The sequence below is a fragment of the Lytechinus variegatus genome, chromosome 12 (genome assembly GCF_018143015.1).
Source record: "Lytechinus variegatus isolate NC3 chromosome 12, Lvar_3.0, whole genome shotgun sequence".
Taxonomy (NCBI): domain Eukaryota; kingdom Metazoa; phylum Echinodermata; class Echinoidea; order Temnopleuroida; family Toxopneustidae; genus Lytechinus; species Lytechinus variegatus.
In genome coordinates this window covers 6,257,424-6,273,928 of record NC_054751.1, presented here as the reverse complement: position 1 = coordinate 6,273,928, position 16,505 = coordinate 6,257,424, and the positions used below count along the sequence as shown (strand labels likewise).

General features: G+C 37.0%; 2 protein-coding genes across 2 annotated transcripts; one reads left to right on the top strand and one right to left on the bottom strand.

Annotated features, from left to right (window-relative positions):
• Nucleotides 1–8,814: 8,814 nt before the first annotated feature.
• Nucleotides 8,815–13,087, top strand: LOC121425658. The gene is made up of 2 exons (XM_041621801.1): nucleotides 8,815–9,402; nucleotides 10,677–13,087. Exons 1-2 carry the CDS (start codon nucleotides 8,985–8,987, stop codon nucleotides 11,735–11,737), a joined length of 1,479 nt encoding a protein of 492 aa, XP_041477735.1. The 5' UTR covers nucleotides 8,815–8,984; the 3' UTR covers nucleotides 11,738–13,087.
• A 1,091-nt stretch (nucleotides 13,088–14,178) lies between these two features.
• LOC121424686 lies at nucleotides 14,179–15,498 on the bottom strand. The gene is made up of 2 exons (XM_041620429.1): nucleotides 15,164–15,498; nucleotides 14,179–14,606 (listed from the first exon to the last, which is right to left on the bottom strand). The coding sequence occupies exons 1-2, from the start codon at nucleotides 15,431–15,433 to the stop codon at nucleotides 14,334–14,336; spliced, it is 543 nt and encodes a 180-aa protein (XP_041476363.1). The 5' UTR covers nucleotides 15,434–15,498; the 3' UTR covers nucleotides 14,179–14,333.
• Nucleotides 15,499–16,505: the final 1,007 nt, after the last annotated feature.

Sequence of the window (16,505 nt, the reverse complement as noted above, 5' to 3'; positions counted from 1 at the left end):
TTCTCGCTTACGATGTTAAGTTTGCCTATCATCTGCCTATCATCAGAAGCGTAAAAAAGACAAATACTTAAATGGGGCCAGACAAGGCACAAGGGGGCAACTCATTGCCAAAAAAAATGTCAGAAAAAGGAAGAAGGCGAGCAAATAAATTATTGTGACCTCATCTACTATCTATCTATCTATCTGTCTGTCATGATCTATCTAAACTATCTATCTATCTATCCATCCATCCGTCCATCCATCCATCCATCTATCTATCTCTCTATCTCTCTCTCTCTCTCTCTCTCTCTCTATCTATCTATCTATCTATCTATCTATCTATCTATCTATCTATCTATCCATCCATCCATCCATCCATCCATCCATCCATCCATCCATCCATCCATCTATCTATCTCTCTCTCTCTCTCTCTCTCTCTATCTATCTATCTATCTTCAACCTGCAATCTCTCCACACTCCATGGAAAAACACTCGATGGACTGCAAAAGCCTATTGAAAATGGCTTCAAACATGTGTGCGGGTTAGCCTGTCGTATATGGGGTAAAAGTCGAGGGCAATTGAGCGAATATTTTGATCTCAGTGAAAATTTAATCTGAAAATCTATATTTTTAATAGGGGTCTTCCCATGAGGCCGAGTCAGTTTGCACGAGGCCGCGGGTCCACGAGGCCGAGGCGGTTCAAAAGGCCGAGGTTCCATGGCATGCAGTGCTACGAACAGAAAAACAAACTAACATTCAACAATAAACACTAAACAAACTATTTGACTCACGAAACAAACCACTGACCAGTACAAAAATGCAGGTGGGTTAAAGTATTTCACCGTCAAGCAAATCTAAATGGCCGTTTTACTTAAAAGTTTATCCACTGGATTCTGGAAAAAAAATAGTGCACATATGGGAGGACCGGGGCAGGGAGGGGATCATCCGGGCAAAGAAAAGGAGGAAAAGGTCTATCGAAAATCTGATCTTTGCGTGTGTGTGGGTGTGATCTTTACGATTTATTTCAAATTAGCCTAATGCCAATTCGTCCAATTGCCAACTCGTCTACTACTCATTTGGTCTACCATCAGTTCGTCCACTCTCCCCATGGTCTATATAATGCCATTCCGTCTGATAACCAGTTGGTCCAATATCCATTTACCATTGGTCTAATTAAATTAAAGTGTTATTTGTCCAAAATGAAGGAAAAGAAAATGGGTATTAGATGAAATGGTAATAGACGAAATGGTGATTATACGAAGTGTTTATTGGACCAAATGGTTGTTAGACGAAATTGACGGAATGGCATTAGACTAAATGAAGATAGATCATGTGGTGGGTGGACAAGCTGGCAGTGGACGAATTTACCATCTTTGCAGGGTCATCTAAATAGAATGAAATATTATAGAAAATATTGCTTTAATATTATTCTAATTATGATACAACTATATAGATACACTGATAAACGCCAGCTCCGTTCTGTCCGGAGGTCATATATTATACGCGCCCCTCCCCTCCCTAATTATTGATTGAGAAGTTAATTGTTTGTCCTTTCATGTTTTTAAATGTTTTGTTGCCGAGGTTGGTCATAGTTATATATTATAAATAGGGGGGGGCGCAAGCGGCGAGGGAGCGAAGCGACCGAGCGGGGGGAGGATGTGGGAGGGGGGATACCCCCCTCCCACGGCAAGGACTTTTTCAAAAAATCATGTCCAAAAGTCGTATTTTGAGAGCACTTTTAGAAGAAAAATGCACACTTAAATCACTGTAACTTCATGAATAAAAGACACATACTGACTCATTTAGGAGCTGGTTTCCAGTCACACACCGTATAAGCGGTCATTCAAAACATACATTTGGCAAAGGCTCTTCACTTGCTTGCATCGTGTGACTGAAACGTCAAATTTTAATTATACGAAACTGAGACTTGTAATCGATAAGTTCCGAATAATCCATTCTGTTTATTGTCATTTGTGTATTTACATTGTGTGTTTCAAACGAGAATTGTTTAGTCGTATGGCAACATGCATAAAATTTGGTTCTTTTTTCCCCAAATTGCACAGTAAATTGTTACAAACTACAGAAAAAAAACGACATCATCTTCTGGTAATCAACCTTTTCCCTCGTATTATTTTCAAATCATCTTCAATAATCCAGTCATTCTGCACAACCTCAAAGTAATATAATGCTTCTTAAGGGGATTCTCATCATTTTTATTGTTTACGTTCAAAGTCTCTCATCGCGTTGCCATCTTAACTTATGACCAGCCAGGATGAAATTGTATTTATATTTATTTTAACATAAGATAATCAATTTTTACGAAGCACTTGTTAAAACTATACCACAAATAATTAAATAAGGTCAATGATAAAATGCTAGAAAATACATATGTCAGGAGCTTTAAAATCCAGTCCATAATTTTTAAGTTATAACTATCAGTGGCAGAAAATGTAAAATAAACCGAGGCTCGTCTTCGGTATACAGAGTTCAGAAGGCATTTTGTAAGCTTTTCATTTATGAAATTACAACTTGTTTAGACCATGAATTCATATAGGCTTCCAATTTGATGTTTTTTTCTACATGTTGAATCAATGTATACTAGCTTTCCAACCAACGAAAGTAAATGTTGTAAACTGTATTGATTGCCTTCTGTTGGGGAAAGCTATTCCTGCCAAGTTTGAGCTCAATCATGACTTTTATTTTTTTAAGATGAAAATATGGAAAGTTTATTTATGCAAGACAAACGAAGAACAGACGAAATAGTGGAATTTACTCAGACTATAATATATAAGGGATATACTTTTAAAACTCTGCACTATATAGATCCCGTTTGCTGCCTGTGCAAGTCTCGAGGTTCTGTGGGCATAGCCACAAAATATTATATACGTTTTTCGTAAGTGAAATACTTCAGTAAATAATTTAATAACGAATATCACACCCAAATTTATTTCTATGACATGCATGATTAATTCAAGGAAGTTTTGCCGTACAATGCATTATCACGTAAGCGCGATTGGAGGAATGTTATGAGAATGTCCCGCTTTAGATTTAATACCGTATCCTCCCATTTTGTCATAATTATATTGTGTTTTTTTGCGTAATCGCTGGTAAAAATTAACGTACATGACCAAGGCAGAATGATAATGCTGCGCACGTGGCGCCCGATATAGGGCTTAATCTTTGAGTGAAGAATAATCTCGGGGATAGACATTATCATTCGCATCGTTGACACTTTCTCTCGCGATCTGTTACTTACAATTTACATGTATTTGCCATAAAGACGGACAAACGCATGTTACAAAAACACAAAATTTCGGGAAAAAATGATATCCAATCCAACATCTTCACACTGGTCACTGCACTGCAACTCCCGATTACAAGTGGTGCAACTTTCCAACCAATCGACTTGCGCGCCCTGGAATTCCGGAATTTACATATTGCAATACAGTATGACAGAGGTGCATTTGTGCGAACACAAAGACCATGAGCGTAAGTTAAAATATAGTTTTGACTAGATCTAGCCCTTGAAATTGACTACATTGTACCAATCCAGTAAATATAACCATCAAAAAAAAAAATCCGGCGAAAATAAGGGGGGGGGGCGCCCCCCTCTGGATCCGCCACTGACTTTTTTCAAAAACCGTGCACAAAAACGTAAAAATTACCATAGGATTGTGATTTTTTGCATGGTCAGCCCCCCCCCCTTTGAAAAACGTTCCGCGGCCCCTGAATTATCAGAACCAATCAAATTCATTGACATAAAATGTATTGTAGATCAGGTTTATATATAATTCATTATTCCTAGTATTTATGGAAACCATTATCAGAATTAGCATGGAATTCATTTTAGATTCGAAATTTAACGAATGTGTCTTGGTGGAGACTGATAGCGATAAATATTACTGTCAAATGGAAAAAATGAAGTTTCGTTTTATATTGTTGATCTCGAGCTTAATATTCATTATGGAAATTTGATTCATATACTAGATCTAAAGCTTAATTTGTGTTCCAATTTATGGAAACCGTAGGGTTAACCAAACTATTTCATTAATATGGGGTTTTGTTTTGTAATGTACTTGCAGTGCAGATTTTTTAAAATTCAAATTCATGGAAACCGTTATCAGTGCCAAGCTAATTCTTTGGTATATAAATTTGTTTCATATATATATATATATATATATATATATATATATATATATATATATATATATATATATATATATATATATATATATATACAAATATATATAAATATATAGGCCAATCAACACTAGATCCAGTGCTTAATTTCATATTTATATGAATCATTATCAGAACCAAGCTATTAACATTTGATTTTTTAAATTTTGATCTTGTTATTAGTTTTATGTAAATTTGTAGAAATTACCTGAACCAAGCTGAGCAACATGGATTTTTTGTGTTTAGTTTCAGGTATGGAATGCCCAAAATACCCAGGACTAGTCAAGAGGCAAGTCTAGTTCACACTTAGTCTCAATCATAGACCTCGGTACACAATACTTAGGTGATTACCATCATAACTATAGCCTCATCGAGATTTCAAGAATATAGATCCAGAACAGTAACATTATTCATGGGTTTTCAGCCTGTCGACTGCGCAAACCTCACGAACGTGCCATCAAAATTCTGCGAGAGTCATGACCTGTGAGAAAAAATGATATTAATATCGCTTAATGAAACTGTAAATTTACCGAGCTGGTTGGTGAGGCCAAAGTTAGTGTAGGGATTTTTTTAAATAGGAATTTACTCACCCAATATAGTGCCTGACAGCTTAAGCATATAGTCTAAAACAAGCTCGTTAACATTTATCTTTCCATGTGACAAGATTAATGTACTGTCACTATTAAGTTTACTGGGTCCCAGTAACAATCGAACTATTGGATAGTTCGATTGTTTGAAAAAATAGTTTAGGTTGCGCCTTACTTACAATCGTTAAGCGTGGGGCCTCGTAAGGCCATTAGTTCTAATGTATATTTAGTCATCTTTCTCAATATGCGTATTAAAAACATCGATGGATTCGTTCTTTTTGAATTATTGCGGTAAATTTTTTTTAAGTCTGCTTGACTTCTTCTTTGTATACATCAATAACTGATACCAGTCTATTTCGTTTACATTCATTGACTCTGATTTTCGTTAGTTATAATGTATGTATGCCTGTGTGTATTTTGAGTTTTGTCAAACGTGTATCAATCAGACATTATTTACCTTTACTGACCTTTAACGTCACCATCCGAAAGACGTGACCAGGGATCGAACCTCTGCATCAATTTGTAACTTGCCCACAGCTTGGATTACAGGCGCACGCCACAACGCCCAGTTCAGTATCACAAAAGTCCTACGCACGTAATACTAGATTTACACATAGTTTATACGGTTGAGATTTTTGACATAGGAAAGTGACGTAGGCGCGTAGGCAGGGAAAATGGCAGAAATCGTTGATTACCTGGTAGTTATATACATATTTTTCTTTCTGTTAAGAAGATCTAGCTGAAACAGAAGTAGAAATGCTGCAGAAAGTGTTATGGTGATGATTATTTAGTTTTTTAATCCTACTAATCCAATGGAAATAATAAATATAGTTCGCAATCTACAGAATAAGAAAAGTCCGGGGTACGATGGCATACCTAACTTTCTACTGACAATAATATTGCAGCCATCGTTGACCCATTGGTACATATCTTTAACACCTCTCTTAGCACTGGACGGGTCCCAAATAAAATGAAAATCTCCAAAGTCATCCCACTGTTCAAAAAGGGTGATAGCCAACTCGTTTCCAACTATCGTCCGATATCCTTACTAACCTCATTATCTAAAATTCTCGAAAAACTTGTCCATACCAGAACAAGTGCTTTTTTCAAATTACACAACATTTTTTCAAACTCCCAATTTGGATTCCGTGAAAACCATAGTACTTCCCATGCAATTTTGTCATTTATTAATAAGGTCACCACTTCCATCGATAATAGTTGTCATACTGTTGGTATTTTCCTGGACTTCTCCAAGGCCTTCGACACTATAAACCATGAAATTCTTCTTCATAAACTACGTCATTATGGAGTTAGAGGGAAGGCCTTGGAGTGGTTCAGGAGCTACCTCACTGACAGGACCCAATTTGTATCAGTTAATAATAGCATTTCATCTACTCTTCCAATTACTTGCGGTGTCCCCCAGGGTAGCCTACTAGGCCCACTTCTTTTTATTACTTATATCAATGATATTAAAAATACATCAGATTTGCTTTCATTTATACTTTTTGCTGACGACTCCAATATTTTTTTTCCCATGATGATATTAATCAACTCGTTAGAATCATAAATTCTGAACTAACAAATGTTACAGATTGGATCAAGGCCAACAAACTTTCACTTAATCACCAGAAGACAAACTACATGCTTTTTAGCAATAAAATTAATACTCTACCAGACAGTATTTTCTTCGATAATTTTGTTCTTAATAATGTTTCCACTACCAGATTCTTGGGTGTCCTTATTGACAACAAATTATCTTGGAAGCCTCATATTGATAGTATATGTAAAACAATTTCCAGAAACATTGGAATTATTAATAAACTAAAAATTTTTCTCCTTTCTCGAACTTTATTAACATTATACTACACCCTTATTCTACCATATATTAATTACGGAATAATTGCCTGGGGATGTGCAATACAAACACAACTAAATAGAATACTACTTCTCCAGAAAAAATCTCTAAGAATAATTTTTCAAACACACTTTAGATCACATACTGATACCTTATTTTTTGAAAACAACATTCTCAAAGTAAGTGACATATATCTCTTTGAACTTAGCCAATTTATGTTCAAATTAAGCAAGGAGGATCTCCCCACTATTTTCTCAAATATGTTCCAAAAAAATGCATCAGTACACTGCTACCCAACACGGCAACGACAATATTATCACCTTCCTTTAACAAGAACTTTATTTGCAAAGAATTCATTTGTCTTCTCCGGGCCTGCCTACTGGAACTCTCTGCCTCAAGATTTTAAAGAATCCCCTAATATACATATTTTTAAACGCAAACTGAAAAAAATGTTAATTTTGCAATACTCGTTGCAAGCAGGTCATGCTGAATAACTGTTTTTTTTTTCTTTCTTTATATTCTCGGCGTCAATGTATATGTGTATTGTATGCTTTCATATTATATACATATACATGTATAATTTGTTATTGCTTTTTTCTTTCTAATCGTAATTAGCCAAAGTACCTGCTCCTGCTGCCCGCTTTCTTTCTACGTCATGTGCACTGCACTTCTCTATCCCTCCCCTCTTCTTCCCCTACCCCCCCTTCCACCTTAATGCTGTTTGTATTTATTTGTAAACAAAAGCTCTACATATCATTACGACTCAGTGTTTTTTGTGTGTAATGAAACTAAGTTTATTTAGGGTCTTGCCTTTTGTACAAGCTTGGCTTTTTTCGGCAAGACCCTCCGTTTTACTTTCAAATACAAATGTCATATTAGTTTTTTTTTTTTATTTGTTAAATCATGTTCCTTAAGTCTAAGATTATGTTATATATATCTATTATGTTTTGCAGTATTTTCGACCTTATCATGTTATATTTATCATTCTTATGTTGTGAAACGGAAATCAATAAAATAAAATCAAATCAAATCAAATGACAGTGATGATAATTTCCAAATGATAAGACAATGAATTTTGTTTTGTATTATAGTTCTAGTTTTTCAGTCAGGTATTCAAATTTAGAGAAACCACAATCGAGCAATTTCATTAACATGGAAATTAGTATATTATTGTAGAATCGATCTCGTGTTTAATTTATGCATTCATATTTACAGAAACCGCGCTATCAGAACCAACATCAACATGAGATTTTTGTGTTATATGTGTGAACTTATACAATGTACAACAGCTTTGGAAACTCTTCAAAATTTATTAAAACCATTGTGTGAACCAAGTTATTCCAAAGCAAAAACGTATTTTTAATGCTCTGCTGTAGGTGTTTGTATTTAATTTCATATGAACCGTTATCTGAACCAAGTTATTTCTTTAGTAACGAATTTTGTTTTATATTGTATAGATCTAGTATAGTTTACTTCATTATCAAACGTAGGGGAATCATCCGAACCAATCGATTACATAACAAAACATGTATTTTTGTGTTTAATTCAGGTATGGAATGCGCCAAAGATCTACACGGCACTAATAGAGGCAAGTATGTCTAGTTCTCACCTAATCACATAGACATCAGTACACGCTACACAAATACAAACTTTGATGATTATCAGACTTATTAACGTTTTATTTCATATCAATTAGTTTTCAGCATTGCCACCTTAAGTTAAGTTTTTAACGCGACAATGATATAGTTCGACCGTCCTGGAAAAATAAAACAGTCCAGAATCGTTCAGAGTTTTGCCGCGATATTACATTTTTGGCTTGCCCCCCCCAAAAAAAAAACACCAACAGATGCAAGGTTTATGCATATTTAATTTAACATACCTAAAATATTAGATGACACCAAAAAATGGGTGTTTTGAATTAACACCATGGATTTCACCTTGGTGGAAAAAAAAACTTGGTATAGAACACCGACTGTTGGAGTTTTAATACCAAATGTAAGCTGGGGAGGGTGGATATTGGCCATGTTGAAATGTCATCTGAGCCCTTTTAATCACAAAATGATGCAATACTTACGACCCTCGTCCAGGGAAGTCCCTTAAATATCGATCTGCCCAGCGCAAAATAATTGGTCAGCTCCATACCCGATAGAAACCTACACGGCCATGTCGACGATGTTCTGTGTTTGATCATTTTTGTTGATTTTTACCTCTGCACTTCCTCTTTCGTCTCTTATATTATTTTGGTTGCATGCGTTGGCGTATTTTTAGATGTGAGGCATGACTTAAAACTGTGTATACCGGCTCTTTGACCGCCTAGACATCATTTACAACATGACGAGGAAACATCAAAGGTTGCTCAAATTTTTTTAAAATCTACCAACACTTATGGATCAAGATTTTTGTGAAACTGACCCCATGTTGAACGCCTATGGAACATTTGTCGTGGATAATAACTCCACTTTCAATTCAAAAGAGCTACGGTCGAAAAATGAAGGCAAGAGCGACAGCGGTGGCGATGACGACGATGATGATGTCCACGGCAATAAAGAATTACCATTTGTTGCATTCCTCGCTCTCGTTGCTCTAGGAATGTGGGTTCCGTCTTCCGATCTCGGGGGTGACATCGGACGACGGAAACACGATCCGGACGTCGACAGCAATATGGATATCGACAACGATAAAATCGAGTTACGTGACATCACAGAAACAAAGACGACGGCAATTCAGATGGATGTAGAAGACACACGCGACATTGATTTCATTGCGCTTAACTTTGAGCCTGCTGAGAAAAAGAATTACAGACGTGAGTTTTCAATTGTACCCCTTTTTCAACATTTATGTTGTACTTAAAAAAATAAGGTTAATACATCATAAGCTTTAAAACCAACTGATAATCCAAACGTTTTTACATTTTTATTTCAGATTTTCGTTTTTTGCTTTGCACCCTTTTAATTTTCTATATCGTTTTGAGTTGAGATACCTTCTAAACTATGCGTAGAGCACGTAATAATTTGATATTTTGATGTTATTAATTTTTGAAATCATCACCACTATAATTGATAAATAGCCTCATTATTAGAAAATTACCCCCTCCCACAAAATATTGGGTGTATACAGACCGACGTTCTGAACGGAATATTTCACAAAACGTCGATTCGCTTATTAACATGCATATACACAATGCATGAAAAAATAACATTAGCAGATGCGTTACTTCCAGGGGGGGGGGGACTTTTAATTTCTGTTAACAATTTAATACCGCAATCCAGGAAAGGCGAAATTCTCTTTTCTTCCTTTATTCAAATTATCAAAACGGTGGTGCTGAATTATGTACATGCATGCCTAGAACTTTCAAGAAAGTTTAATTTGCATTTGAAAGACATGAATCCTATTGTCAAGGGGACATTGATTCCTTGAACATTTATTATTTCTAACAGGGATTCATGTCTTTCAAATGTACCAAAACAATTTGATCCCATCCCATTAATTATACGAATCCTCTTACTTGGGTTTGACAATTTTTTGTTTTACTTCTAAAAAAACATTCAATGTTAAAAGATAACATATTAAAAATACACCAGCAAAAAAATTTAAGTAAATGCATTGTAAATGGATTTTGACAGCATAATTCGAAAATTATGGCAGAGATAATAAAAAAGATTAAACGGAAGTTTGCTTATTATAGAAGCCTGATCAGTAATTTCTCATTTTATGCCATTTGGCGCGAGCCTATTTTGAACCCCTCATAAAAGTGTTCCGTGTGAACGAAACTGACATTTTTTAATGGTATTTGAATGTTGAAAGAGAAGACTCCAGATCATTAACAATATAGACATCATAATTTGAAACAAAATTTTAATAGACTTTTCAAAACTGTCCCGTTTATACGCACTGTACTGAACCAAGTTTACCTCGGATCATTTTAAGTTCGGTCTTTAATATTTTAATTACATAACAATATTCTTGTCTGCACTGAACATTACGAATGCATGGAATAAATGTAGGTCTAAGCTCTTAGCTTGTGATATTGGCCAAGGGGCACATCCTCATTTTTAATTTTCCGGTTTTGCTTTTCAGGGTGCTGGAATATTTTCCTTGAACTTGGCTCTATATTCTACCTTGCAACACTGACCTTACTTCTTGCGATAGACGGCGGTACGTACATTTTCAACTTCTGGGGGTCACCCAGTGAACTGCTGTACATGATCTCCTATGCTACATTTACTCTTCAGGTTTTCTTAGGTCCAATGTATGCCTTGCTGAGACGTCTGTCAGCGTTTGTGCACGATCATCAACCATCGCAGTGTCCACTAAACCGGAAGTACTTGTTACGGAGGATTCACGCGTTACGCTCGTCCGGGAAGAACAATCTCTTGAGGCCGTTCTTCATGCTGGTCTTCATCAGTTGGCCATTGGCTCAGGCCATCATGAGAGCTGTGACATCGGCGATCGTCCATCACAAATGCCATCTGATGTACTTTATATTCAGCGATATAACCTCGGCGTGGTCTTTGGTAGTTTATGGGATCTTCTGGTACGTCATGTACATCGAGCGCGTGTCGCTGCACCACGACCTAAACCGGGTGGTGCGAAATGTCCAATGCGCGTCGTTGGCAGAGGACGTTGACGCGGCGCGTCGTGAAATACGACGCGTCCATCGCGACTACCTCATTCTACGAGATCTGATGGGCATTTGGATGGCAATGACCATGGTTATAACATCTTGGGGACTATTGACGCGACTCTCCTGGGATTACGCCATCTCTGGACAACAGCTCCAGGGTAATTCTCAAAGGCAGGCCAAACTGTACCTTGACATAACCATCTGGTCGGAGAAGATCATGCTCATTGCCTTACCTTTCCTTGCCCTTGGTGGTATCAATCTGGAGTACCTATGGCAGACGTTTTATCACGCCCTTGAGAGGATACGGTCCTACAAACAACATGCTTTCTGGATGGCTATTCAGCTACACGTAACAAACATCAATCAAATCGGAAGTCCGGAACTCAAATGGACTCTCGTCTTTGCTTTGATCGGGCCCTACTTGACCATTCAGTCCTCATGGTCTAAAATGGATAACAACCAAAATCTTGACTTCTGGAATGGACCCTTTCCGAGCAACTGTTCGGTGGGTTGACCCACCATCCCCTCTAATTTTGCTCTCTTAAATATATATATCTCTCCCTTAAGTTGTAATTCCAATTTCTCGTGAATTTCATATCTTGCATACTCACCTCTAAGCATGTTTAGAAGCATTGGGAAACATCCTCCACATGCACTGATTGAATTTGAATTTCTTACAAACTATATAAATGAAGTGAAATAAAGCGACTCATTTTAAGTACAAATGGAGACCAAGGAATACGTTTCGAAATATTTTACATCTTTGTTTTTGTAAACTAGTCAGGCCACTTATTTTAAACATTAATTTTTAGCTTTTGTTAGCTCCATTTTATAGGTCTTTATTCAAATTATAACTAAACATTGTGTGATTCTGTGACTCGCTAAAAGTATAGCAAGCAATGGTTCGTATACTCATTTGTTTTAGACGAACTAAGAATAGACCATCTTGGATAAGGCAAAGCGGATGTAGATCAAGTGGAAATTCACGTTAGCAAGATAGAAATAATTACACTATGAATCCAAAATGTCTTCCATTACATATCACTTCTTTATTCAACCGATGTGTAATTTCAATCGCTGGTATCCACTCATCATCATTTGACATAGCCTGTCACTAGTTTTGGGCCCCTAATTCTGTGGCAACCTATGTATCGAAATTGTAAGCAGTCGTAAATATATTCACTGTATGTATGGCAGGGCCCTATTTTGATATCATGGCTCATGTACAGCGACATTAATATCGCTTCTAAACAGAAGCGATATTCAATTGATAAATCTGCATGTAATCTTTTGAAAATAAATCATATATCATATTGCAAATAGACTCGACGAATTGCCTATAAAATTTGATTTAAGTTAGCAACGCTCTTGGATAACCGCACGTACGTAGAATAGATCTTAATTCCACAGCATATTGTACATATACACAATTGTACAAGTACGATGATTCACCAACCTGGTGGACTGTACTTTAACGGATGATGATGATCATGAACTTATGCTTTTACCTGTTATCTTTTTTTTTAACTCTTTCTTATCAAATGAGAGTTCATGTCGAATGGGACTATATTCCTGTTGCTAGCACGCGCACTTTGTTGGATAATATAATTCTCACTTATGTAATAAATACGCTATTTAGATTTTTTTTTTACAAAATGCTGTTGACTGCAACGATCTTTACAGTGGCTGTTTATAAGTTTGTATAAGTTTATGAAATCTTTAACAAGAATTTTATTTTTTTCATACTTTATTTTAAAGCAAATTATTCATGGTTGTTTAAACTACTGTATGGTGTATATAGTAAACAGTGTTATATGAAAAATAAACAGGGTCTTTACTGACCACCGTCTTTAATGACTGGACATTTCATACCAATTCGCACATCTCGCATATTCTGTCATACTGCTTTACTTTACCAAAGTCGCTCATTATCAACACAATCTTAGCGTGTTTCTTGAGGTGTGATAGCGAGTTTTAACAATCACGAAGAGACGGATTCTACAACATACATTGTAGAACCTCCATTGAAGATGTTCTTCAAATCACAATGAACAGCTGAGAGGTCTTTGTCGAAAATTGGTGAACCTGGACAGCAGATCGTCCTAAGATTCGGAGCTGACGAAAAGTTGCACAAATGTCGTTTGTGCAAAGTCAGGTACAACACTGTTCTTTAGATTCACCGATTTTCGACAAAGACGGTTTGCCATGAAGGGCTTTTGACAATAGATGTTCTATGGTACCGAGTCCGTCTTCGTAGCGATTGCGAAAACTTCCTGTTGCCACAATAATTCCCACCGGTGAAACCGAATACGAACCGGTAAAAACTTTATTACATTAAGTCCAATGACGTGCCATCAGTCGGTTTCATGCCGGTTTTGTTGGTGTGACCATAGCATAACCGAAAACTTCCTGGGGGCCGTTTCATAAAGCTGTTCGTCAAGTTAAGAGTGACTTTAAGAACGACTGGTAAACCTTTTTACGCGCTTAACCATCGCCAATGAATATACCATTTTCCACAAGAAAGGGTCACCATTCGTTCTCAAAGTCGCTCTTAACTTACGAACAGCTTTATGAAACACCCACCTGAAACGAGAACAAGGTGGCGCAAGTGTATTTTAATAGGGGGGGGGGGGGGTGAAGACGATAGACGGATGAAGTCAATTTTTATAATTTGCATATCATGGGGGTGGTATAGAGATGGACTGTCCATGCCTATTTTATACGCTATTCTTTCATCTTCTATTTTCACCTTCCTTCCCATTTTTCCCTTTTTGTCACTACTTGAAAAATCACCGGGGGGGGGGGGTCATCCCTTCCTTCCTGTGATCTGAATTTAATAGCGATTTTATGATAGGTTAGATCCATTTTCTCGTTTTCATTGGAAGGAAGAATCGCTGGTAGTTAGAAACAGATTTTGATGAAATTTTCAGAAACATTTTTCTTTCTTATAATTGACTTTTAACTTACTTGCAACAAACAATTACGCTTTATTTCGTGACTTACACCTGATTTGAGATCGGATGTAAGCTTCCTCTATAAACGTCACATAAGTACAATACTTAATTATTTTTTTTAGATTTGTTTTGTATTCGGTCCCTTGCGTATCACCATCAACGACCTCTAACGTTACGATATCGTCTTCCGTCTCGTCTTCCATCTCGTATACCGCCCTCATCACGAGACCGTCGATAGTAAGGTCCTGCTCGACTTGGTTCACGACCTTGATGATAGTCGTAATCGGGATGACTGTTGTATGACGATGAGGACAATGATGACGAATCGCTGACGTGATCGCTCATGTCTTCGCCGTGCGGATGGGACCTCGGCATCGGGCACGAACCGTCGTAGCTGTGAAGGCGCATCACAGCACAGTCAAGCTCCTCCTGCCATCGAGAACCAAATGAATGATTAAGTGTATAATTCCAAATAAACTTACTGATGCACAATTTCTGCCCATCCTCCAAACCATCTATTTTGGTAGTCTTTGTTCCGGATCGCGGGAATGACACCAACTATAAAAAGAAAATCATCTTTTAAAACGGTTGCATGACTTTTGCTCCAGCAACAATCGCTCCGCTCTGAATTTCACACACTATTCGAATGGCTAACTTCAACCCTGGACTTAACATTAAACCTTACTATAAACCTAACCATAACCCTAACCCTAAACCTAACATAAAACCCCAATGCAACCCTAACCTTGACCCTACATCTTAGACGATCTGAAGTCCGGAGTAATTGTCGCAGGAGCAAATGTCGTGTCACCATGAATAATGTGGCATTGATGGCAACTTCCTTCGAAAAATGATTTCGATTGGCCGTTGACCATTATTAACATGGTTTTTACTATTGGTGACAAGACAACCCTAATGGCGAGTTCAATGCATATTCACGATCCAAGAATCAAATAAGATCATGAGAAATATTAATTGTTCTATACCTTAGTATCCTCGCATTCGTTCTGAAGCTCGGCATATTGATCGTGAACCTTCTTGACGTTTTTCTCTCGTTCTGCGAGGTCTGCGACTCTGGCCGACAGGGTATGGTTTTCGTCACGTAACTCCTCTATCTGTCGCTCGTAGTGGAACATCTGACGGACGCTAAGCCCGATGTCCGAGCCAGCGGGAAGATGGAGATCATCGTCTGGAAGAGTCAACCCAGTCAAGAAAAGTAATGAGAATGAGATACAAGCATCGAAGGATGGTTGCATGTGTCGGCAAACAATCCCAAGTTGAGTGGTACTCAATGATCAAGAACAGTTTGCCATTTCCGTCCTGTTTCTACCCAACATTGACTTATTCCTCCAAAAACAACCTCAACCTACTTGTTTTTAATTTCTTGCATAAGATTCAACTCTCTCGCTCTACCTTACTCTCGCGCCAAAAAAAAAACATTTAACGCTAATGATACAGTATAATAAAACTGCAGATCTTCGATTACAGCGGAGGAAGGATAAAGAAGAAGAAGAAGAAGAAGAGGGTACATCAGACGAGGGAGGTCATAAAAGAAGGTTTATGATTAGTATCACAGAGCCAAATCATGTACCATTCAATGCAGAGTAAATTTTACAATTTTGATTTGTCAATGGTTTAAAGATGCTTAAGATTTGCCATACTTTAAACATGTCGAATTCATTACCCTCCAATGTTTATCTAAATCTGCCATACAATTCAGATTGGTCATTTTGAATTCGTCGTGCCTCGATTGCTATGGTCGACGAGATATTCATATACAGTGCGTCCCAGAAAAAACGAAACCAAGATTTAGCGATCATTTATCATTACTTAATCATAAATAAAATAGAAAAATGACCTACCATTTTAAAGCTTAGAATCTCTTCTTTTATCTCATATTACTCAGACTATTTCTCACTCACGCATGAGTGAGCAAATACAATTTGAAGAAAGGATATCAAAAACTCATTTGGCGGGGGTATCTGGGTTTCAAAAGGAAAACCACATTTTTGAAAAGTTCAATATCTCCTTTTTAATTTGATACCTAAATTACAGAAAATGGTCAAGAAATAACAAAGTTCTGGTCATTTGAAATAAGGCTTTAATTACTCATGCGTGAATAAGAAATAAGCTAAGTAATATCAGATGAAAGAGAAGATTCTAAGCTTTGAATTGGTAGGTCATTTATCTATTCTGTTTATGATTACGTTATGATGAATGGTCGCTAAATCTCGGTTTCGTTTATTCTGGGACGCACTGTATATGCAATACATTTCAGATTTTGCATCTTGAGTTTCGTCACCATCCAAAGTTTGTGTCTGGCCACCG